This window comes from Urocitellus parryii, chromosome 8 (genome assembly GCF_045843805.1).
Source record: "Urocitellus parryii isolate mUroPar1 chromosome 8, mUroPar1.hap1, whole genome shotgun sequence".
Taxonomy (NCBI): domain Eukaryota; kingdom Metazoa; phylum Chordata; class Mammalia; order Rodentia; family Sciuridae; genus Urocitellus; species Urocitellus parryii.
In genome coordinates this window covers 28668067-28691409 of record NC_135538.1, presented here as the reverse complement: position 1 = coordinate 28691409, position 23343 = coordinate 28668067, and the positions used below count along the sequence as shown (strand labels likewise).

Genomic DNA, 23343 nt, shown 5'->3' with positions numbered 1-23343 from the left:
TACCGGCAAGCCAACAGTTCTTATTTTCTTCTTTGAAGGTCTTTTTAAAAATTCATTACTGAGATGAAATAAAAGGGATATAGCAGAAACAAATACAATGAAATGGTCAGGCCTAAGAAATTTTGCATAGTACTTAGGATCATAGCCCAAGTTCTTTATTCTAATTTGCTATGGAGAAGGAGTACCCTGTCCTTTGTTGGGCCTCTCAACCTGCACTGCACTGTGCTGTGCTTAGTTTGCTCCCTGAGGTTCACGTGGTATCCAGTGCCTTCCTGGAAGGTCTTGTTCATAGTGGAGAGAGGATTCTGCAGTATCCGCACTTAGAAATTTTTTAGTAAATAGTTGCTGAATTAGCAAATGACTGAATCCTTTGGCAATTTTTTTTATAGACCTAACTGATGAGTGAATGTCATAAAAACATTGCCAAAGTAACAGAGTTAGCAGGGGAGGGCAGCTGGGGGGACAAATGTATTTGGGAGGTGGCACAGGAGAGGCACAGGCCAATCGTTTATGCTGTAAATGCAGGACATTCTCTGCGGAGTTCAACTTCCCCACATAGTAATTATGTGTCATGCTGTGTACATACTCTATAGCTTATTTCTCAAAACATATTTGTGGGCACTTCTTGCCAGTGTTATTTTCATAAGACATGTGCCACATAAATGACCAGGAGCAGTCAGAAGGAAAACCCACCAAGTCCTGTTCTGTGTTTATCCTCTCTTTGCTAATGTATACAAGACTGAAGAAAAGTGAACTCATACTTCTCCCATCTAGAATAGAATTTTTCTAAGTTTTCCAGCTAGCCTACAAGCAATCTGCCCTGCTTCTGTGGCGTTATAAGCCAGAAGAGCTGCTCTATTTTGTGTGTATGTGTCGTTACCACTCTCTTGGCACATGGTAAGCATATTTTTTTGACTCTCTCTTTGCTGACATGAGCTACAGAGCCCAGTTGAGAAAACCTCTGAGAAAACAAACAAAAACTCACCAGAACAAATTAGGGATAGGGCAACTTGGAAGCCATGTGAGTGTTGTGAAACCATCAGAGCACCAGGATTTAGGATGATCTTTTAGAGTTCTTTAGAATTTCTGGGAACATGAGGAAGGGTTTTGTTTTTATGAAAAGTTGTTCCATGCCTCATGGCACGAAGGAGCACATGAAGACTGTAGATTAGGAAAACATTTTCAGCAAGAGCTGCTGTGGCAGCAAAAGTCTAAAAATTGCGTTTTCACAGCTCTACCAGAATATGCAAAAAATTCTTGTCCTTATCTATTTTATGACATTAAAAATGACTTAAGGCAATTGACATTTCTATTTCCTCCAAGGGAAAAAATAGATTCTATAGCATTTAGACATATATCTGCCCATAACTGCATTAAATCCTCATTTCCACTGGAATACACTGTGTATTAAAGCTTGCCTGATGGACTTTTCTTTTTCTTTCTTTTATTCTTTCTCTCTCTCTCTCCTTTTTTCCCCCTCAGTACTGGGGATTAAATCCAAGGTCAATCTATCTCTCTGCTTGAGCTACATCCTCAGCCCTTTTTAGTTTTTATTTTGAAAACGTTTCTTGTAAGTTGTCAAGGCTGGCCTCAAATTTGAGATTCTTCTGCCTCAGCCTCCAGATCACTGGGATTACAGGCAGGCATCTACACCCACGCTTAATATATTTTTGTTCATTCCCTCAACATTTATGGAACTTTCATGAAGTGGCAAGCACTGATCTCTTATGGGGTATGCAGAGTGAAAAGGAGAGCCAGGGTCAAATGAATGAAAAATCAGGCTGGGGTTGTGACTCAGTGGTAGAGTGCTCAAATAGTACCCTATGAGGTACTGGGTTCGATCCTCAGCAACACATAAAATAAATAAATAAAATAAAGGTATTGTGTCCAACTACAACTAAATATATAATATATAATATTTATTTTATATTTATGTATAAAATATAAAAAAGGAGAGAGAAAGAATAAATAAATATTTATTTTATGAATATATATTTTATATTTATATATTTATATTTATTTTATAAATCTGTTTTTAAAATATATATAATGTATGTTTATATTATATAAATAATATATATTTTAGAAACAGATTTAAATTTCTATCAAGAAAATATAGGGTAGACACATAAAGAAGCGAACCCAGTGCTCATCTCACAACTTATTTTTATCTGCAAACACAACTGGGGTACATTTCAGTACTTCACTTAGATGACCTGGATATTAGCCGTTTAGAATATGAAATAAGACTTAGGGAAGATTATAAAGATTGTGAAGTAAACAATAGGATGTGGGAATGAATATAAACCTTATCTTTATAGGTTAACTGTATTTGGATGCTGTGGGTGAACATTTAAAGAAAAATGAAACAGAAAAGAATTTCAGTGATCAAGAGACATGTAGAGCAGATTTTAGCAGACCTAAGAAGTTCTAGCCAGGCTGGGCCTGACTGTCCTTAAATAGTCTAGTGTGGCTTCTGGTATAGAGCTATTATCCCAAAAGAGAGTTGCGAGTAGGGCTGGGATTGAGGCTCGGTGGCAGAGCACTTACCTACCATGTGCAAGGGCCTGGGCCGTTCTATCCCAGGGAAAGAAAGAAAGAAAGAAAGAGAGAGAGAGAGAGAGAGAGAGAGAGAGAGAGAGAGAGAGAGAGAGGAAGGAAGGAAGGAAGGAAGGAAGGAAGGAAGGAAGGAAGGAAGGAAGGAAGGAAGGAAGGAAGGAAGGAAGGAAGAAATCTGATTCTAAAGGGACCTGCTAAAAAAAGTCCATTTTTTCTGGTGTTAGACAGCATCACCTTGGCTACTCTATGTTTCCTTCCCCTCCCGTAGAAGACAAGAGTACAGCCTAAAAGATGACAGTACAGAAGATTTGTGACCAGGTTTGGGTTCTACTCTGACAATTATGAGCAAGTTGTATGATTTGTGTGAGTTTCTTAGCTTTCCGTGCCTCTGGTTCCTGCATCACAAAATGGGCACAGTGATGCTTCACAAAACGGAATGAACACAGGTAAAGCACTTATCTCCGAGTGGAGCGAGGCACAAGGCAAGGTTTCAGTTCCTACTAACTGCAATCTCTCTTAAAGTCATCCAGGCTACATCTCGTTAATCTAAGTGAACCAGCTGGCCTCATAGGTGGTGAACCTCTCAGTAACTGGTTAGCATGCCTTCCAAATTCTCTTAAAATTGGTACTTATGAGCATATAGTCAGAAAGATATTCGCCACCAATTCTTACACACCGAAAGCGTTTCATAAGGGCCATCTATTTAGAGCATCAATTAAAAAACAGAGAACTACAGATTCTGGAAGTAAGTTTTATGTTGTTGCCTTATTTATTTCAGAAAAGGACAGGATCTGAGTCGTGTTGCAAGAAAAAAAAATCTAGCATTTTTGAAAGTACATTCTATGAAGAGAACTGTGAGAAGAGAAAACAACAAGGTACATTATTATTTTAAGATGTTTTCAAATGAGATTCAAAGCCCCAGCTACGTTGTGAGGGATTTGTGCCACAACGTGACTGCTGGGCTCAGCTTCTCTTTTCGTCCCCAGCTTCTGCCTTCCTGGGACCGAGCTCACAGAGCTCCCACTTGTCGGACTCATTCTGTCACTTAAACAGGATTTCCTGTTCTTAAACCAAACTTACGTAAGTAACAGATCAAATATCTTGGAATCTAAAAGTCCAATCTAAGTCAATGGAATTTTGGAAGGGAGATGAAACTATAGGTCACCCTTTTCCCTAGCTAGTCCCCCTCAGATTGTCAATACACTAAGCTCAACCCTGGTCTAAAGGAACTTACGACTTGACATTCTCTCAAGATATTGCTCCCTTGATGCTCTCCTCTAGAGCCCAGAGTCTTTAGGAATCCCCCCTAAAGGTATCCATTTCCTCCACCACCATTCACAGCTCAACCTCTTGCAGTTCCTGCCACTCTCTTGAGATTGCTCTCTGCCCAGCTGGATGAGAACTGGCCACTTGGAGTTCACTGTAGACTTAAGAAGGCTTCACACAGCTCCAATAGAGTTCCACCCTCTCCCAGGCTGACATTAAAGGCATATTCTCTTCCAACTTTGCCAGTGGCCATGTAATGCAAACTCGACCTGCTGAGGTAAGAAGCAGGAGAGCTGTGTTGAGAAATGGGACCAGAAATGGGATTCATTTCACTGGAGAAACGAGTCGCATACTTGGGAGTCACCCAGTTAACCAAGCTTGGGAGAAAACATTGATCATTTTTTAAGCAAATTTGTGCTCATTCTCAGAGATTCCACTTGCATTCTGAACAATCTGAATCTCAAATTATCCAAGTTCCTTAAAGCTACAATGATCGTATTCATTTAATTTGAATGAGTAGACAAATTTGTTTGTTTTATGGTCGCACATTAGGAAAAAATTAGAGGAAGAGCCCCTCTGTCTTGAGTCTGCTTCCTAATTACATTAATTTTATTTGATTGATATATTAGGCTTTGGGGTAAGGGAAAAGTGGGGACGGGAGGCCACAATACAATCCCTTATTCTCAGCACCAGACAGCACAGGAAATCCTCAATTAAATTGTACCACTGCCCTCAGCACTCCATAAACCACATGCATTATATTTAATATCTTTAAACTCATTTATAATAATGGCTTTATGTGACATAGCAAAGTTAACTTATTCCTTCTAGACCTTATTTTTATTACTATTGCAGAATAATGCATGCTTCTTTTTTAAAAAGTCCTAAGTTTGGGAGAATTAAAAATTCTGAAAAATTAAAATCCCCTCCCTTAATAAATTTTTTTATATAAAAAAAAATTCTGCTACAGATTACTGAATTTGGAGAGAGAGATAACAAGACGCCAACTCACTCACAGCCAGGAAATTATGCATTTTCGATCACGCTGGGATTTCTTCTTGACATGACTGAGAAGGATAGAAGATTTCCTAAACCCAGGACAAAACACAAACGGAGCAATACAACATTTTGCCCAAGAGTCTGGCCATAGTCATGATTTTGCTGTAAAATGTTCTCCTATAAAGCTGGGTCTGACTTAGAACAATGTCCTCCTTGTGTGCACCCTTTTAGGAAGGGCTGGCTGTACCCCGACAATTAGTAGCTTGGCACATAGCCTTCTGAGCTGGTGGCCCACTAAGGGCCTAGAGCTAGTTTTCCTTCACTCCTGTTCTCCAGACCAGACTGGGATCCCACCCAGGTGTACATTAGCTGAGATAAGCTCTTTCTTCTGGGAAGCCATTGCTTCTCTTCTTACCCAGGGCCAAACAGTCTAAGACCTAGAGGCCCAGATGGACCACAATTGTGAGGTATTTACTTTGGGGTGAGCATCTGAGAAGTACCATTCCCACCTCCCCAAACTGCTAAGCTTCCTGTGGGGGAATGGACCCACCCTATCTAGCTCCTCCCTTCTTTAAGTTGACCTGTGCCTAGAAGTATGTATTTCCCCCAGAACTGGGGAGTCTGTGAGTGTCTTCTTAATGTCACCACACTGGCAACACCAGCACTTTAGAGGGGACACATTTAAACCATGGCATCACTCTGTATTATTCAGATTCATAGGACTGCAGGTCTAAGAAGCCCGATGCTCAGCAACCATTGCCTGGTTAGCAGGTCTGTTTCCCTCCAGGTAGATGAAAGGGAACTTTGGAGAGATTCAGCACAAACAAGAGGAAAAAAAGCAACGACTCAGGGTTAAAATCTGTTCAGAAGTACTGCTTATTTGGCTGAGGATTTTATATCTCAAAGGGACAGATACATTTTGGAAGGCTAAAATCCCTGACAGCATACTCCTTTCCTATATTGTCAAAGTGTCTTAGAGATTATGATCTAAGAAATTATCCTGATTCTGTGATATTTTTTTCATGTTTTCCTGGCTAGTTTATGATAGAACTAGAACAAAGGGCTAACAGAACACTATTCCTCAAAATTCATTAATCCTTATTGTCTCTAATTGGATTGAGTAAGTAAGAAGAAAGCTGGTAAAGATCAGCATCCAAGTACCTCTGAGGATTAGGAGGGACTTTCAAATGTCCTGCAAATTAAAAAAATTCCAAAAAGTTAATTGTCCTGAAGTTTTTAGCTTTAAAAATTATATGGTTACAAAATTAGCTTAACAATTATTGTTATGTTTATAAAGACTATTTTAGCACTAAAGCTATCTTCAATTGATATGAGAAAATTAGCATTAGTTTCAGGATAGATAATTTTGACTACTTCAAAAGATGTTTGAAGTTCTTTAATTATCTTTACAGTTCCTCTGATACTCAGATGTTGTATAGTCTTAATCTGTTTGGGCTGCTATAACAAAATGCTGGAGGCTAGTTTATCTATAAAGAATAGAAATTTATTTGCTTACAGTTCCGGAAGCTGGGAAATACAAGATCAAGACACCAGTAGATTTGGTGTCTGATGAGGGTATCTCTGCTTCCAAGACGGCAACTTGTCTTTTCCTCCAGAAGGAACAAAAGCTGTTTCCTCACATGGCAGAAGGCAGAAAGGCAAGCTTCCCGGTACTGAGTGAAGCCACTTTTAAAAGGTCCTTAATCTCATTCTTGAAGAAGAAGCTGCCATGGCATCACAATCTTTGAAAGACTTCTCTCCCTAATACCATTACCTTGGCAACACCTGAATTTTGAAGGGGACATGTTCAAACCACAGCCTTGTTCTGCATTATCCAGACCACTGACATCAGGTTGAAGCTTCCCATAGGAAAAGGTGGTACAAATCTATCTTTCTTGACTGTGTTCCAAGCACAACTTAGACACAGTGAGTGCTCAATAAATAATAAATCAGGAAGAGTCACTTAAAGTGCCAACAGTTTTAAATAGTCTTAAGAGATGACTTCTTATTGATTTAACCTTTATAGTTTGCTTCATTGTTTAGAAAGCAGAGAAAAAGTTATGCTGTGTGGTATAAGTAGCACTTGAGCTCAAATCCTAGATCTAACTCATATGAGCTTCAGACAGGTTAATAATCTCTGTACCTGCCATCTGCTTATCTATAAAAGAGTTGACGATGTGATCATTGCATAGAGTTATTATGAGGATTGACTAAGATCACATGTGAGAACACCAGCAAGGGACAATTCTCTTTCTAAGTGTGCAGCAAAGGCCATTATCTTCCTTCTGCCTTTACAGGTGTCAACAAAAGAATCATAATAAACATGGAGGCAAAATGTTCTTTCCCTATAAGTGTGTGTGTGATGTTGTATAGTCTTAATCTGTTTGGGCTGCTATAACAAAATGCTGGAGGCTAGTTTATTTATAAAGAACAGAAATTTATTCGCTTACAGTTCTGGAATGTAAAATAAAATATATGTGTGCATTGTCAGTTTTTGTCAACATAACTAAAATATATGACATGAACCATTTAAGGGATATACTTATTTTGGCTCACAGTTTCATGGGTTGTAGTCCACAGTCATCTGGATTCAAGGAAGAAACGCCATGGCAGAAGAGCATGGTAGGGGAAAGCTGCTCAGCTCCTGGCACCAGGAACCATGGGGAGAGGAGAGGGAGAAGGGACCAACATGATGTGAAACAATAGGGTCAACATTATGTGAAACAATGGGGTCAACAAAGAAGTAGAAGACATGGTATTCCTTGGAGCCAAATTTATTTAATCTCTTTGTAGTTGTGGAGAGATTAGGCAGGTAAACCAATGAGTTGGAGGAGAAAAGGTGAAAACAAAGAGAGTAATCTATCATCCTTATATTATTGAGAACTGATTCGTATAGAAACAAAGATTTGAGCTAAAAAAAATAATAGAGCAAATTATGTCACGTGTAGGGTACCAGAGAAGATTATGCAATCACCTTCTTTTTGAAGGAATTAAGCAACATTAAGTTATCCTTTGGTTCGAAGAATATACTCTAAAGTTTTCATGGAAGTGAATAATATTTTGCTGTTTGTCTCAGTCTATTTTTCTGAGTGTTTCTTTGAATTGTTCTTGTCTGAGTTGACAGGCATTTTCCAGGATATAATTAGTAGATATTATCCAATTCGTAAACTCTTCCTTTTCAATGAGTGTTCCCATCATTGTGGTAACATCATGTTCCCTTATACCTACTGGGTGTGTTAATATTGAAGTCAGAATATGCTCGAAGAGACTGATTCTTTCATTTTTTTTTTTTCGATACACTGTTGCTACCTTTTAAGAAAGTCTTTTCCTGCTTTAAATTTTGGATCACAAACAAAGCCTTTATGGCTTAGAAGGGCCTATCTGATACTGACCTTCCACTGAACAAGAAACACCTGGACTTCTATTTGTGCCTAACTTGGAAGAAAAGCCCATTAGATTTGCTTCAGAATGTCTGAGAGGGTGACAGAAGCAGGAATATTCTCCAAAATACCTTTTTGCTACCTGGACAATGTGGGAGGAAGCTTGAATTCTGACAGCTGTCTGCAGAGAGAAATTTTTAGCCATTCTTACCTGTGGTTATCTGTCACTTTTACTAACATGATTTTATAATATGGGCATGGTTTCTTTTTAATGGAGAAAAATCCTTATGCCCCAGATTTAGCATGTATTTTAGTGAAAGAAAAGAAGAAAGCATAACAGAGGAGATAATCTCTGTACTGGACTCTGTCCCTGGCCCTACCACAACATAGAATGATCCCTAAAGTGCACTGAATCCCCAACAGGCTGCTGGACAGTCATTTGAGTCCTGCCAAGATTTTTCAGCTGCCCTCACTCTGGGACTAGAGGACTGGGGGCTGGCCTTCACTCACATTGAAGGCTGAAACCACCAGCAGCCCCCATGGCCTCTTAGGATACTGTCTTCCAATCGGATTCCTTACTCAGTGGTTTGGTATCTTTTTTTTTCCCTTCTTAGGTTGAGAATAAACAATTAACCAAGATTGAAAATGTATCAGAAATCAACTTTAGTATGTGTGTTGCTTTTAGGTGCTAAAATAGCACACACAACCAACAAAGAAATGAAACATTAAGCAGGATGGTGATTCTCACTGTTTTAAAAATTGTCAAGAATTCTTTTCATTAATGGAGGTGATTTTGAGATTTTTCCCACAAAGCAGACTGCATTAAAATCGTTATACTTCCTACTCAGGCTTCTTTTTACATCATGTAAATACAGTCCCTTTTACTACAGTAATAAATATGATTTTTGTTTTTCCTAATGACAAAAGTAACAATCCACCAGAGCTTTAAACAACACAATGTGGTCAACAGGGATTTACTAAGTTAATCTTGCTCGAACTAAAAATGAGAAAGTTTGACAATTCTGTTGCTCTGTTAATCATTACTATTTGGTATCTAATTTTTTAAAGATTTTAATATATTTTTTTTAGTTATAGGTGGACACATCTTTATTTTATTTTATGTGGTGCTGAGGATCGAACCCAGTGCCTCTTGCATGCTAGGAGAGTGCTCTACCTCTGAGCCACAAGCCTAGCCCTGACCATTTCTATTTGGATTAAACTTTCTAAAAAGGCAAAACTGATCTAGGAATCCACCCTCCATGACTATTCTCATTGAACCCCAGGTTTCTTAGCTTCTCCAGTAGGATACCTAGTCAGAATTTGCCAAAAAAATGGTTTAGGTTTTTACCTTCCCATTTCCTGTAGCAGCTTCAATTTTCATGGTTTGATGTTCACAGAGCAGTTAGCAAGATACAGGCATACTGTCCTGAGATCCTAATGCAAGGGTTTTCGACTGCACCAAATGTGCAAGTGTTCTTGCAATACATGGCCTGGGGTAGGAAATGTAAGAGAAATAAGGGTCAAGAAAAGAAGGACCTGAGCCAAAAGAAAGCAAAATTCATCTTTATACCGCCCCCCTAGATTTTTTCACTCTAAGCGCCATTCACAGAAATTTGGTATCCATGGAGACGAGTGCAGTACATGCTGAGGTTACATACTGTCTGCAGATACAAAAGGCTATCTATCTGATCTGATGCTGCCTTAAGGATTAGCAGAGGAACAGTGTTTGAGAAAAGTATTGAATAATTAATTGAGCACCTGTCATGTAGAGGGGACCATGATTGGTATAAGAAAGAATAGGAAATGATAATGGCTATGGGATCATCTATTTCCATGTAAGAGTTTTTGGTATTCTGGCTTTTCTGAAAGCTATAATATTACTTAAGAAAATATGTGAAAATGTTCCTGTCACAATTTACCTTTTATCCCCTACTTTAGTAAGAAACAAAGGTTGTCAAACAGAAGGATTTTCCCAAGACTTTATTTTTTTTTCTTTTTAATAATTGGGTGATAAACAAGAAAGCAAGGAAATCCAGAATTTCAGTAACATGATGGTAACAACCTTTCAGGCTGGTGACCAGAAATAAGGCAAAGCTGGGGAGAAAGGGAAAGAACTGAAAGAAGCATGAGTTTGACAGCATGTTCATTTAATCAGGGCTGAAAGAGCTGCCACCATGAAAAGAAGAGTGTGTTCAGAGGAAGAAAGAGCGAGCAACAACTTGGAAAGGAGAACCCATTCAGGAAGTTGATGTAGATCATGACGAGGATGGGGAGGTTCGTGGTAATTTCTGCAAGTCAGAGGTGTCACTCCTCTTGGGATAATGGAAATGCCCAGTGCTGCTCTTTTGCCTGAACTCCAGGGTGAGTTCTAGAGAAGCCAGCTGAAAAGAATTTCTTTCTCAACTGTCAGTGGAATTGGGTGAGAGGGTCCTGGCATAGCCTTGGGGAATAAACCTGCTTGTTTAAAAAAATGATAAAAAGGGCTGGGGATGTGGCTCAAGCGGTAGCGCGCTCGCCTGGCATGCGTGTGGCCCGGGTTCGATCCTCAGCACCACATACCAACAAAGATGTTGTGTCCGCCGAGAACTAAAAAAAAATAAATGTTAAAAATTCTCTCTCCTCTCTCACTCTCTCTTTAAAAAAAAATGATAAAAAATAAATAATTAAAAGCTTAATATTATTCAAATTGGACTTAGGGAATGATATATTTTGGATCAATTTATAGCTTCTTCAGAGATAGATAGTTACTAACTGGCCCCTGCTTCTTAGTTGTTGGTCAGTCCAAGTACGCAATATGAGTATTTCTTTAATCACCAGAGAGTATGGAGATGGTGCCAATGTCAGTATTGATTAGAGATTATGCAGCATGGGAAATGTGGGGTTGGCTTGTTTCATGACAACAAACAGGCATAGGAGTTAATGGAGGAAAAAAAACTGACAAGTCTAGAGAAAAATGTATCCATGTTTTCAATCTTTTGCTGAAAATGGCTCCTAATTATTCTTTAATCTGAGAATCAAGAACATATTCTGGTGACAAATGTCTGCCTCAATGAATAATATGACATCCATACTAGGTATTTAAAATGCTTTATGTATACACAATTCAAATGGTTTTCAAGTTACAAAATGAGATTTATGTCTGATTCATTCAACACAATTTGACTGAAACTTTTTTTTTTTTAAATTTTATAAAACATGTCAGTTGCAGCCAACATGGAAGATCCATACTCTAGCCAGGCCCTTGCACTTATCCCTCTCTCCAACAAGGATCAAGGTTGTCACACTGTGATGTAGAGGTAAGAAGACCTTGGGGTTCTTTGGCAGAGGGATTTTATAGTATGGTGGTAAAGTTTCAGCCATCCTAAGTGGTCCTGATTGAATTAAAAATTGGCCCTCACCCTAGTCATGAAGCTACAAGAGGCAGAGACTTCTTTGTTTCTGTTTTTAATGGAATTACCAACTTTATTTATTCATTTTCCAGTGCTGGCGATTGAACCTAGAGCCTGTGCATTCTAGGCAAGTGTGCTACACTTAGCTACATACCCAGATCCATTGGCCTGTTTCTTAAATGATTAGTTAAAACCATTTTATGACTTTGAGATGAGAGAGCTTTTGTGAAAAAACTAGATCTGCTACTTCCAGTCACTCAGGGAATATTGGTATATGAGCATTCGGTTTGCTTAGACCAATCCATTTCTCATTTTACTTTTAACACCCATCCTATACCAGTTCGGCATGTATTTTTGTTCTTCTTCCAAAATCCCTAAAAGAAATACAAAAGAGGAGTTTCCTGCTGCTAGCAAACCTTCCTGAAACATAATCTCTTATATCTCTTCTTTAATGCTGGGAGAATATCTGTTATACTGTCCATGCCCATCAAATCTTTGTCCTTCTGCAAAGTAAAACTTTATTGATTGTTCATAAAGTGTGTAATTTCTTTCGTTTGGATTCACATAATCTGGACTCACAGCACAGTTAAACTGCTGGGTTACTGAATATGTTGATGTGGGGCTTCCTTTTCTCTTTGAATTGCACCAATCCCATTGGCTTATTAATTCAGTATTAAACAACTACATACTGATGGCTACTAAATGCTGGGTACTATGGTAAATACTGAGAACACATTACACAGCTATTTAGATTTGATCAATTGGTCTCATAAAGCTTCCTTCCTAATGGTGGTCTATTACTGAATTCTTAATAAAATTATGTATATTCCTTCGGAAAATATTGGTGAAGTATTTTGTTACTTACTAGAAGACTTATAAAAAACAACATGTGAGCTGAACTCTGTAAGATGAATTCAGGTTTTAAATCTTACTATTTTAGGGAATCCTGTGTAGTTGATAATCAACTCTAATTTTTAATAAGGATTTGAACTTCTGCACTGATACTCTTCTTAATGTTGATCAATTTTATAAGAGCTAAAAACTCAAGCATTTAGAAAATGCAAAAAAGAAATCCTGTATAAATAGAATGTCTATTTTAAAAGCACTGAGGCCAATTTCTATTTAGAGGAATCCTGATCTAACCTTGTAAAGCATATAATTAACCACTAACTGACTCTTAATAAATCTATACTTTTAAATTATAATTTTTACACTGCAGAAAATAAAATTTTAGACAAAATAAAAATTGAACTGGAAATAAAAAGTAAAATGTAAATCATGGGAAAATATTCATTGTTATAATGACAAGAAACACGCCAGCTGTCCAATACACAAGACCCTTTACTTGTTGTTCTCTGAAGAAATGATTTCCCCTAAAGTCTTTGCCTTAGGATTTATATTCTGGTGTGAATTAGTGTGCTAGGGTTGTCACAACAAAATACCCTAAACTGAGAGGCTTAAATACAGAAAGTTATTCTGGAGGTTAGAAATTCAAGACCACGTGTGACAGGGTTGGTTTCTTCTGAGGCTCTTCTCCTAAGCTTACAAATGGCTGTGTTCTCCCTGGATTTTCAAGTAGTGTTTCCTCTATGTGTGACTGTGTCTGAATCTCCTCTTCTTGTAAGGATACAAATTGTATTGAATTAGGGCCTAGAGTACCTCATTTTACCTTAATTACCTCTTTACAAGCACTGTCTTTAAATACATACAGTCACATTCTAAAGTGCTGAAGGTTTAGGACTCAATATATGAATTTTCTTGTGATGTGAATCAAAATTCAAGCTCATAACACAGCATGTCTCTAGAAAATTCCATTTTGAAAATAGTTATAGAAGTCACGACTCAACCTTTTTTCTTTTTTCACCTCCTATAAAAACTTTGGTGTAGATTACCAGACAACCAACCACCTGTTCAAGAAAAAGGCACTTAGCTCCCTTTGTTCTAACATCCATGTTTGTTATATCTCTAAGTCTTATAAACCCAATGGATTCTGTAACAAATGCAGTCTAATGATAATGCATATCTGACAGAATCCTTCTGTTTTTAGGTTAAAATTAGAGTTTTTCTTCACTAAAATAAATAAATAAACCCAATGAAGATAGATATATTAATATATAATAATATATCAATTATTTTATCCAAGTTGAAATATCTTACAATCTTCCCCTTGTCTATTAACTTTGTTTAGGATGTTTTTGTAATTTCAGAAGACTTTATGATGTAAATTACTTTGTCAATTTTCTTTGTAGGCTTTGCTTGTGTATCTGACATTTTAAAAGATGAGGGTGTTCCCTAATTGGAGATCATTTGTATCTACTCTTGCCCACATCCCTCCTGTGTGGGCTGTGGAAATGGGGTTCCCTTCAGTGGAATGGGCTGGCTGAGAAAAAAAAAACAAGAAAGATAAAATTGCAAAAAACCCCACAAAACACCAAAAGTAATTTCAAAAGTGGGGGCAGGACGGGCAAGCCAATCAGATGGATTGAACTTCTAGACTCTGGCAAATTGGAACCTGCACCTGCTTTATTTATATCAGGAAACATCAAAGGCCTTCCATAGAGTGTTCTTCTCTCCAAAAAATGTTAAAAATGGGCTGTCCAGTTCCCAATGGGTTACACCCATCGCCAGGGCTACTATGAGGTCTCTTCCCAACACAGTGGAGATAAAACTCATGTGCATTGGGCAATCTATTATGGTGGGAGAGCCAAGGATAGTTCACAATGCCAAACCTAAATCTCCCTGGCTACCATACTGAGACAAGACTCTCATGTAATTCACGGATGGCTTCCCCTAATCTACCACCAGATATTTTCTGACTATTTCATAGATTTGGTTCTTCATATTTAAATCTTTATCTACGTGAGATTTATATTTATATCATGGATTTTGGAATGAATGTAAGTCTAAATTGTTTCAGTGTTTCATTTTGCAAATGACTAGCCTTGTCTAACCATCATTTACCAAGTAGTTCCTTCCTTCTCTACTCACCTTAAATAGGGCTTTTATCATTCCCTAAGTTTTAGAACCGGTATTAATTCACTTTAAGATTTTTTTTTCTGTTACATTGATTTTTTTATTTATTCATATGCATGAATATTGCAGTATTGTAGTTTATAGCTATTTAGAAGCTATGTTAGGTATTCTTTTATTCCCCTCTCAATAGATTTAACATCATTGACTATGTTTTACATTGCAAAACACAATTTGACTCAGTTTCTGTGATACCACATTCTTCCTTTCTTCCTCTTACATTGTCACCATTTTTCTAAATCTTTACAGGCTTCTTTACCATTGTATAACCCATTGTATTTCTTTTGTATTTCCCCCAAACCTCTTCTCTCCTCACTGCAAGTATATATTCTGAGCCCATATGGCATGATTCATTAACATGATGATACTTGAAACTATTCTAGCTCAAGTGTTTCTCCTGAGATTCATAGAAACATATGAAACTCCACTTTGATATTAACTGCAGACAGAGCTGAACTTCTCTTTTCTGTCATACCTAACCCAATAAGTAGTACCCATTTGTCATGCGTGAAACTGGTGTCTTTCTCATCCCTTGTTCTCACTTCATAGTAAACCCCTCATCTTTCTGCTTCAATTCATCACCAAATCTGATTACTAATATTTTTTTTAGTTTAATTCCTAAATTTTCTCATACCTCCATGTCAACATAACTACAAACCCAACATAACTACGATACCATCCCTTCCCTACTGATCTGCCTCCAGGCTTTCCCCGCTATGACCCCCATACAACTCCAAAGTGATATTTCAATATATACATTTCAGCTTGTCCTTCTGCTTCTAAAACTCTTAAATATATGTCCATTTCTCTCCTAACAAAGTTATAATTCCATAACAGATGAGAAATACCCATCCTGTCTTCATGTTCTGTCCCTCCACCCAAACTGACCTTGCTTTGGTCCCTGGAGTGAACTTGTTCATCTTCGCCTATGTGCCTGTGTAAGTGCTGTTGTTTCAGCCTGAAACTCTTGTGCTCCTCTCTTTCCAGTGGAATATTTTCTACTCATCCCAGAGTTCTTCCAATGTATCCTGTAGACTTTACCCCTGATGTCACTGTCTGCAAGGAGGAATATTTCTGAAGCTCAAAATCTGATATTTTTATTTCTCTCCTTTGTACTCCCAAATTACCCTGGATTTCCCCTCTCACACTAGGAATTCCTCTGTGTTATAATCACATTTGTCTTTATTTATCACTAGACCATTTTCCTCATAGAAATATAGTAATGCTATTTCAACCTCCTACTTGCAAAATTTCAATATCTTATTCCCTAATAAATACAGTTCAAATTCCAAAGTCAACTATCATTTTCACTAATCTGCCATGTGGAGACACAATATATAGTCCTTTCCCATTTGCTCTACTCCTATCATTCTGAGCTACTGGCCAGTCCCTTACTGTGGTGAGCCGTTTCTGTGAACTGTGGCCGCCATTACAAGATGGCGCTGGTTTCCCCTGTAGTCTGTGACAAACAACTCCTTATCAGAATGAGTTGGCACGCTGTGACTTGGCACCCTATGAGAAAAGTCCACGTGGCAGTTGTGCATTGGGGCTTTATCTGCTTTATTAAGGCTGGGGCACACGGGAGTAGTAGTAGTGGCAGTAGTAGTAGCAGTAGTAGTAGCAGTAGTAGTAGTGGCAGTAGGAGTAGCAGTAGAAGTAGTAGTAGGAGTAGCAGTAGAAGCTAAAAGACATGTCAATACAAAGACCTGAATAAACAGCTGAAAAAAGAAAAAGTATCAAGGACCTGAATAAACTGCTGAAAGAAGATTCCTGAGTTGCGTCTTCCTTGCGGGCAAGGGGTCGCGACACCTTACTATTATAACACGTACCATTTTGGTTAAAGACAAGAAAAATCTTGTACCTATTACAATCTTCCCCACTTCCCTCAGGTGGAAGTAACCTCCCCTTTCCCTGAATTTCCATTGTACTTCTTCCTTTAGAGACCTCCTTGCACCTTCACTTTTACTATATTATCAAAATGTCTATACTCACTGTCAAATGTCTTTTAAAAGTAGACATCACATCCTATTGATCTCTGTGACTCTATTAGTATGCTCAGCATATACTATCAGATTGCCTATTAAAGTATTCAGTAACTATTTCTTGAATGAATTTAACACCTGCAAGGTCACTGAGAAATTTGTTATCCTAAAGAGGCAGCAGAAGAATTGTATTTTCTAATACAAAATAATTGTATTTTCTCTCTTTAATAGAGAAAATAGACAGTTGAAATTGTAAAGGAAAGAAAATTACTGAGTGGTCATTTCTGTGAGTCATGTGCCATGGGCTATTTAAGAAGGGGATTAAGAAAGTAAATGAAGAGATTTGAAATAAGGTCACTTTTTTCAGATTATTTTTATAACTAATACATTGCAGAAAGTGTGGTCATTTTAAATGTTGTGATCCAAAGAATTACTCCTCAAGCTGGTGTTTAATAATGGTGCCTCTGTAGACCATTAGACCATTAGTGTTTTAAACTTAGTAGTTTTTAAATTGATATCACTGTGTTTGGTGGAGTTAGATAGGCACATAGTCACGATGTATAGGGAAATAGAGTTTCCTCAAGCTACAAGTGGCAAAGTATTTGTATTAGGGAGAAGGGAGTTGATAGTCACCTCTAGGAACATGGATACACATATTAGAGTTGTTAGAGCTTTTCCAATTATAAGTAACAGAAAACTAAACTTAAATGACCTCAGGCAAAAAGGAGAATTCATTGACTAACATAACTGAATGTATTAGTTTTCTTCAATTGCCATAATAAAATATCATAGACTGGATGGTGTAAAACAACAGAAGTTTATTTTCTCATAGTTATGGAAACTGGAAGTCTGAGATCAAGGTACCTCCATGGTTTGTGTGTGGTGAGGACTGTTTCCCTGGCTTACAGACAGAGTGGCATTCTGTCTGTGTCCCCACATAGCAGAGACAGTGATCTCTGGAGTCTCTTTCCTTTCTTATAAGGGCATAATCCTTATCAGATTAGGGCCCCAACATTATGACCTCATTTAACTTTAGCTTCTTAAAAGCCCTATTTCCAAATACAGTCACACTGAAAGTAAGGACTTTAACAAATAAATTTAGGTAGGGAAGAGTTTCAATTTAATCCCTACACTGACTCTTGGAACCTGATGTCTGAGAGACCATTTCCTTGGTTGTTCATCTCATCTACCTCCACAGCTATTCCTTTGTGGTCCCCCTTGCTGGATCTGCCTTAACTATGAAGTATATATACATTATAGAATCTCAGATTTTATCCGGTGAGTCTCATGACCTCTCATGGCTTTCATTGCCATTTTATCTATCCATGGCTCTAGAATTGTATATAAACTACCTATGCAATACTCCCAGGTGATGTCATATAGATATTGCAAAGGTAGCATGCTATGGAATATTTGCCTTAGTTCATGATACTTGAATGAAAATAGGTCCTAGTCCTCTTGGCCATCATCTCTCATCAAACCCCTTCAACCTCTCCTATCTTCCCTTTTAGCCAGTATTCAAAATTCCTATTTCACTGAGAAAGTAGAAGTCACAGAGAATGTTTGCAGTCTCACATCACCATTGCCACTTGCTACCACCTACATCTTTTATTCTGCCTTCCCTTCTCTTTCTATGGATGAGCCACAACTGCTCCTTCCCAAAGCCAATAACTCCATTCTAGTTTTATGTCACCGCTGAAACATCACAAAATTTACCAGGTCCTATTTCTCTTGGGGGATTTGGCTAGATACTCTGCTTGTAGTCTACAGGGCTGAAAGCAAGGTATTAGTAGGGCTGTTCTCCTTTCTGAAGGCTTTGAAGAAGAATCTCTTCCAAGCCCATTTGGGTGTTGGTGGAATCCAGTTTCAGTCATAAGATTCAGGTGCACATTTTCTTGCTGGTTGTCAGTTGGAGAGCCACCCTGAGCTACTGAAGACCTCTCTGTGGTCCTTATTCATGTCTCTATCACTCACAGCTGGTGTGTTGGATCCCTTCTTGAACTTTGAATTTCTCTGATTTCTTCTACTGCATCTCTCTTCTGCCTCCATTGAGGAAAAAAGAATCCTCTCCTTTAAAGGGCTCATATAATTAGATTGAGCATACCCAGATAATACAGGACAAATCTCCCAACTTTAAGATTCATAACTTCCATTATATCTGCAAAGTCTCTTTACCCATGTAACATATTACCAGGTCCCAGGGGTCAGAATTGTTTTGGACGTCTTTGAAGGACTATTCTTCCTATCACACATCCCATTTTTGCTTCAGCACTTTCTCTCTTTCATCAGCAATTACTTCCCTCAAGTGGATCTTTTTCATCAAATAAAAACTTCTGATATTTCTCTCATATTAAGAATGGTCTCTTTGACTCTCCCCTCAGATTACTGCTCCATTTCTCTGCTCTCTTTGGAGTGAAACACCTTGAAAGAATGATCTATACTCTCTGTTCTCAATTCTTCCATTTTCTGTCCATCTTTTACCTTTTCTACAGCACTAAATCTGCTTTTTTTTAAAAGGTAGGAATGATTCTAAATTCAAGGCTAATTCTCAGTCTTCATCATCTAGCTTTCACTTGACAAAGATGATTACTGAAATAATCAACTTGCCTTCCAAGATGCCACCCTCTCTTGGATTTTCTGGGACCTCCTGGAGACTGCTCAGTCTCCCTTACTGGTTCTTCCTCATATTCCTGATGACTTAATTGTGGCCTGCCTGCGGCTTTCCCATCTGCATTCATTCCCTTGCTAGTCTCCTGCAGTCTTAGCTTTAGATGCCACGCATTAACAGTGACTTACAAATTTATAAGTACATCCCAGAACTGCCCCCGAACTCCAGGCTTTTATATGCCACTGCCTATAAACAACATCTCTATGTCTTATAGGCAATGTTAACATATTTGGCATCAAATTCTCTATCTTCCCCATGAAATCCGCTTCTCTCACTGTCTTTCAGGCAATGCCAGGGCTGTTCTTCCACTTGATGGAACAAATTTTGGAGAAGTCATTGTTTGCTCTAACTAATCATCCTCTCTTGTACTTAACATCCAATCCATTTAATAAATATTATCATCTCTAACACCAAAATAATACCAGAAGCTGATGGTTTCTAGCTACCTCTAGCAAAAGCATCCCGATTGGTACCACAGTGACCTCTGGCTATTGTTGCAATAGTCCCTTTACTAGTTCCCCCTCTTCTACCTTGATCTCCACACAACTGCCAGATAGAGCATGTTAAAATTCAGTCTGATCATCCCACTCCACTGCTTAAAGCCCCATTTCATTCAGAAGAAAGGCCAAAGACCTTATAATGAGAAAGTTCTATATGATCTGCCCCTTTTGGATCCATTACTGTTTCCTATTTACCAGCCAACTCACTCCTCAGGGAACTTACACTCAATGTTTCCCTGCCTTTAATGATCTTCTCCCACTCTTTTCTCATCAACTTCAAATTTGTGCTCAAACATCACCTTCCCAGGGACATCCTCCCTGGATATTCATTGGAAGATCACAAGCCCCTATTTGTCCTTTCCTATCTACCTTTTTTTTTTCTCCACAATATAATATCCTGGGTAAATTTTTTATTTATTGATATGGTCTCTCTCCATTCAGAAGAATCCAAGTCTCATGAAGGCAGTGTGTGTGTGTGTGTGTGTGTGTGTGTGTGAGTGTGTGTGTGTTCATTGCTTTATCTCCAGCATCTAGAAGAGTACCTAGTACAGAACAGATAATCAATAAATATTCATTTCTGTTGAATGAAGATCCAGAATCACGGTTTCACATCAAACCAGGCTCCTTGCCCCGTTTACCCTGTGTCAATAAATGGCAACTCTCTTCTAACTTGCCCAAGCAGGAACCTGGGAATGATTTTTGATTCCTCTCTTTCACATTCATGTCTTCAAATCCTGCCAACTCGATCTGCAAGTACACACACAGACTTCCAGAATCTGGCCCTCTCACCTTCCACATTGGTCTGACTTGAGCCCATGGTCTCTCACCTACCTACTTCAATGGCCTCAAAGTGGTCTCACTGCTTCTACCATTTCTCTCCAGAATTCTATTTTCCACAGTAAAGAGAAGGAAATTCCTCTAGAATATATATCAGATAATGAGCATTCCTCAGTTCATATGTTTTCTGCCCTAGAATACAGCCCAAATCCTTTCCATGATCTCTAAGACACTTTATGATCCTCTCCAAGACACACTCTTTCTCCTCTAATTACCCAATTCCCCTCTTGTCCCCAGAATATTCCTGTTCCTTGAGCATTCACCTGCCTTGTATCCTTGAAAGGCTTCCTCTACCTGGAGTGCAGAAATACATAACCCGTGTCTTACCTTCATTTGTCGTCTTCCCAAAGTTGTTTCATTGGAGTACTTCCTAATTGTCATACCTAAAACAGCAAACACCACACACACACACACACACACACACACACCACATGCACATACGTGTGTGTGCGCACACACACACATTTTCTGGCCCTTACCTTACTTTATTTGAAAACCCCTTATTACCACCTGACATTATATATTTACCTACTTTTATTGACTGTCTTCCCACTTCTCAAAACGCAAACTCCAAGGGAGAAAATGTTACGTTTACTACTGTATCTTCAACATCAGTGAGGAACCCCCCAAAACCACAGGGTTGCTTAACCCTAACACCTAGGATCTGAGTTACAAATACCTTCTTTCTCAAAGAGTCAATGTGAGTATCTGAAAAAGGACTCTGGACTTCCTGAATATTCTGCCTACCCTTAAAACATTTTCTGTGTCTAGAGCCATGGAGGCATCTGATTGCACAGCAAGGGTCACAGGCCCCCCTCATAGTTCTGCTCTTGGGGTGAGGCTGGTGGGAAAGGCTGTGTAATCCACAGATAGAGGGGGAAGTTTCCAGAAGAAAAAGTGCTTGTGTTAGTAGGATTCAGGGTGTAGGGGGTGGGGACAGGGGAGGATCTGGGGGTGGCAGTAGCAACAGATGGCTACCACAGAGATTTTCCAGAGTGGGAAGAAAAACACAGGGATAAGCTGGGGCCCCTGGTAGAGGAAGTATCCCTAAATAACTGTACCTTCACACACTTTGGGAGCTGACGTGCGGATACCCCAGGCAGGCCTGTGTTGCCTCACCATGCCCTGCTTCTTGAATGATTCCTAAGGGGATTGCAGGAGGGAGATTCCTAACATGAAGAATCTTGAGGCTTCACCCCAGAAGATGCAGGAAGGAGGGAGAAGCAGGGACCAGCAGAAGCAATTGCTACACAAGTCCAACTTTTCTCTGCACATAATATGGTCCACAAGCTCATTGGCACAATTCTACATCCATGGCTATCAGGATTAATTAGCAGCTCATTTTTTAGGTTAGGGTAGAAATGAATTAGTTCAAAAGTAAGCAACAGCTGGGAAGTGGGCATATGCATGCACGCTCACACATGGAAAAAATATAAAGCTTGCTATTTTATTTAGCTCGGGGTTCTTTGTTTCATTTTTTTTTTATACACCTAACCACAAGGTATTTTTAAATTTTTTAAATTTCTTCCTGATTATAGAAAATGTTTCTTGGGTTCTCCTGAGAGCGGGGCACCCCGGCTAATCACAGGCACACACACACATTCTTCCCATAGTACAGTACTTTAAAATTAATAGCACATGCAGAGGAAAAACTAAACCCTTTGACGTCACTCTTGAAATGAGGAAACATAAACAGAAAAGGCTCCACTCCAGTAAGCTGCCAGCCTCGAAGCCGATTGGTCTCTGCTTTTCCTTGCCTGTGGCAACTGACAGCACCTCCCAGCCTCACAGGCCGGCTGCCTGCTCACCCGGCCAGTCGGTCGGTCTGGGCACTGCAGCACTTGACTGGGAGAAAAGTGGTGTCCTCACCCAGAGTCTCTCTTTCTACCTACCTTCCTTCTCTCGGTCTCTGTTTGCTTTGTGTGTTTTTTTTTTTTCTTTTTTCTTTCACTTAATTATATTCCTAATCCTGGATGAAGTTGCTGGATTCTGCAGCACAAGTCTTCATGAACAAGCGGCACCGCTCAGAGATTTCACGGCATTCAAAGGTCACAGAACTGCCACTATGGTTAAATGTCTTGTTTAATGGTTGAGGTATGTACAACAAATTTAAGCGGCAATCTCATTTTTCTTGAGAGAATAGAGGCACAGAGAGATGGCAGGATTTTTATTTAAAAGGAACCTGTACATATATATGTATATATATTTTGTCTGTGATTGTTCCTACAGCAACCAGCTTTTGAATTTCCTTCTTTTCTCTAGGCAAACTGACTAAACATTATCACCTACCCTGAGTTAACAGTTTGAGAGCAACAGGATTTCTTTCCAATCAGTGTAATGAGACTCCGGCATTTCCATTGCACTTTGAGCCTCCACTGGGAAGGGATTTATTATTTTTTTTTCTTTTTTAGTAAATGAAATATTTCTACTCCAACATAAATCTTACAGTTAGATTTTGTTTTTCTTTTCAATTTTCAGTGGGACATGGTAGGAAAATGTTGGGAAAGGGTTCGGTGAGCTGTTACAGAAACAGGAAAGAAAATCAGTTTTTTCTTGAGTTTGTCATGCTGGTTGATAGCACATTTCAAGATGAAGAAATTAACAGGAAAAGAGAAGCAGCTGGTAGCAAAATTGAAGGTAGAAAAATCGATAGAAGGTGTCTTAAAAATGAATTCATGAGGAAAAATTTACTTTATCACCTTGTTGCATTTTATAAAGAATATTCTGAATTTA

General features: G+C 38.6%; 1 protein-coding gene across 1 annotated transcript in view; it reads left to right on the top strand.

Moving 5' to 3' along the window:
• The first annotated feature begins 22392 nt into the window (after positions 1 to 22392).
• Positions 22393 to 23343, top strand: part of Pde7b (phosphodiesterase 7B) — a 307847-nt gene continuing 306896 nt past the window's right edge. The window contains exon 1 of the mRNA XM_026391845.2: positions 22393 to 22704. Within this exon, the coding sequence (XP_026247630.2) occupies positions 22684 to 22704 (21 nt within the window). The 5' untranslated portion in view covers positions 22393 to 22683. The remainder of the gene's footprint in view (positions 22705 to 23343) is intronic.